The 2,243-nt window shown below is 41.2% G+C and overlaps 1 protein-coding gene across 1 annotated transcript; it reads right to left on the bottom strand.

Annotated features, from left to right (window-relative positions):
- Window positions 1–233: 233 nt before the first annotated feature.
- Window positions 234–1,544, bottom strand: LOC145126598 (uncharacterized). The gene has a single exon (XM_079061933.1). The coding sequence runs from the start codon at window positions 1,542–1,544 to the stop codon at window positions 234–236; it is 1,311 nt and encodes a 436-aa protein (XP_078918059.1).
- Window positions 1,545–2,243: the final 699 nt, after the last annotated feature.

Genomic DNA, 2,243 nt, shown 5'->3' with positions numbered 1-2,243 from the left:
TGGTCTTGATGTTGGATTGCCGGTACCCCTATAGCTAGCTTGTGCATCAAGTTTATCGCTCCAAAATTAATGTGGCCAAGTCGCGCGTGCCATAACCAAGCTTGCTCATTAAACTTGGCTTGTAAGCAATGTGGTTTTCCAACTTTTAACTTTATTTTGTAGAGTCGGTTTGCACTTCTCGGGACTTTCATAAGTAATCTTCCGTCTCCATCTCGCATGGTTAGGAAATCACCTCACATCCGTATATCACAACCGGCTATTGTAGACTGCCTGAGGCTAATAACATTGCTACGAAGTGATGGGATATAATAAATATCTTTCATTAATTTTTGCTCACCGCTTTTCCCTTCGAACAAAATTGACCCTTTTCCTTTAATGCTAACACACGATCCATCTCCAAATCTCACTTTACCCGTTATGTTTTTATTTAATTCAGAAAAATAAGAGTAGTTTCCGGTCATGTGGTTACTCGCACCATTATCTAAGTACCAAATTCTGTCTTCATCGGCATTTGCTTCGACTTTTGGAGGGAGGTATTTATCTTCATTCAAGAACACTGTTTCTTGAATTGTATTCCTCATAAAGAACGTCCCTTCTTCATGATATGTATCTCCTTCGTGTGTCTGATTTAGGTTAGCCTCATGATTTTTTATTCGGTCCGGGCATCTTGAAGCAAAGTGGCCAAATTTGTCACACCGGTAACATTGCATATTTGAGAGATCTCTTTGCTCGCGTTGTTTTCCTTTTTGCTTTTGATCGTCACGATTTTTAGAGGATTCTGGGTGACCGTGACTTTTGGTTTTACCCCGACCACGTCCACCGCCACGTCCACCACCACGTCCTCTTCCTCGGTTATTTGAACCCCGACCTCTACCTCTTGATGAATCGGTGTTTCTGTTGGACGATTCAGTTTTGGAATAAAGTAATTTATTTTGAGAATCGATTACTTTGTCTTCACCCTTAATTCTTTCTTCATAAGCTTTTAAACGACCAATCACGTCTTCAAAGCCAATCGTTTTAAGGTCCAAAACTTGTTCAAGGGCTGCAACAATGTGGACAAATCGTCTAGGGAGGCTCGTAAGAAACTTCTTCGCAAGCTTCTGTTCGGTCATGACCTCTCCTAGTGAAGCGGATTTTGAGGCAATTCCGGATAACTTTGCAGCGAACTCGTCTATTGTACTATTATCACTCATCTTTAGATTTTCAAATTCCGTGATTAGAGTTTGGAGTCGGGCTTCCTTCACACGATCAGCTCCTAGGTTACGAGTTTTAATTGCTTCCCACATCTCTCTTCTGGTTTTTAAATTACCGATTTGAAGGATTAAATCCTCCGGAATCGATTGAAACAACAATCCTTTCACGATGTTGTTTTTCTTCACATCATCTAGCTCGGGATCAATCACATCCCAAACGCCATGAATCCCGAGTAGCACCTCCATGCGCATCCTCCAAATTATGTAGTTCGTCGATGTCAAAGTCGGACATTGGAACGTGAACGACGTATGTTCCTTAGCCGGTGGTTGGGACGATTCTCCTCCCGACATCGCGGTTCGATTTCTGATTCCTCCTTAGGTGTTGATTGAAAAAAAAAATACCGTAACGTTTCTTTAGGGCTCCACACGAGTTCCTTCAAGCGATTTCCCTTTACGTGGGCAGCTACTTCTGAAGAAAAATAAAGCACAGGAACAAAGAACGATCGATTTCACCACACCAGTTCCTTGTTCCTTCTTGTTAAATTTTTTTTTCTATACACGAGCTCTTCCTGATCTGGGCAGGAGAATTCCTTCTTACACAGGTTCTCCTTCAAATTCTTCCTCTTCACTCGCAGCAAGGAGTTCTTGCTTCAAGCACAAGTAAAACAGAAAACAGCAAAAGCTGTTGCAGGAGAACTCTCTCACCACAGTCGCAGGTGGTCCCGATCTCCGAGCTGTCCACGATCTCAGAACAGGTCACGATTTCAGGAGGCTTCACTTGTTGTTACCGAGTTTTCAACTTGCTGTCACGAACTGCTTTGATTTCTCAACAGGTTTGTTGAAGAAACAGGATGCTCTGATACCAATTAAAGAGGTAATTGCATAAACTCGCAAACTTTATTATTGAAGAAAACTATCTCAAAAACTCTGATTTCTGATTACAGGATCCTATCTCATTATATACTATACAAAACATAATAGAATATAACTAGGATTCTGTTATAGGAACATCTATACTTTCCAAAAATATGTTTCCTTATGACTCAAGGA

This window comes from Lactuca virosa, chromosome 1 (genome assembly GCF_052849685.1).
Source record: "Lactuca virosa cultivar CGN04683 chromosome 1, Lactuca_virosa_CGN04683_v6, whole genome shotgun sequence".
Taxonomy (NCBI): domain Eukaryota; kingdom Viridiplantae; phylum Streptophyta; class Magnoliopsida; order Asterales; family Asteraceae; genus Lactuca; species Lactuca virosa.
Note: the sequence above shows the minus strand (reverse complement) of the source record. Positions and strands in the feature narration are given on the sequence as shown.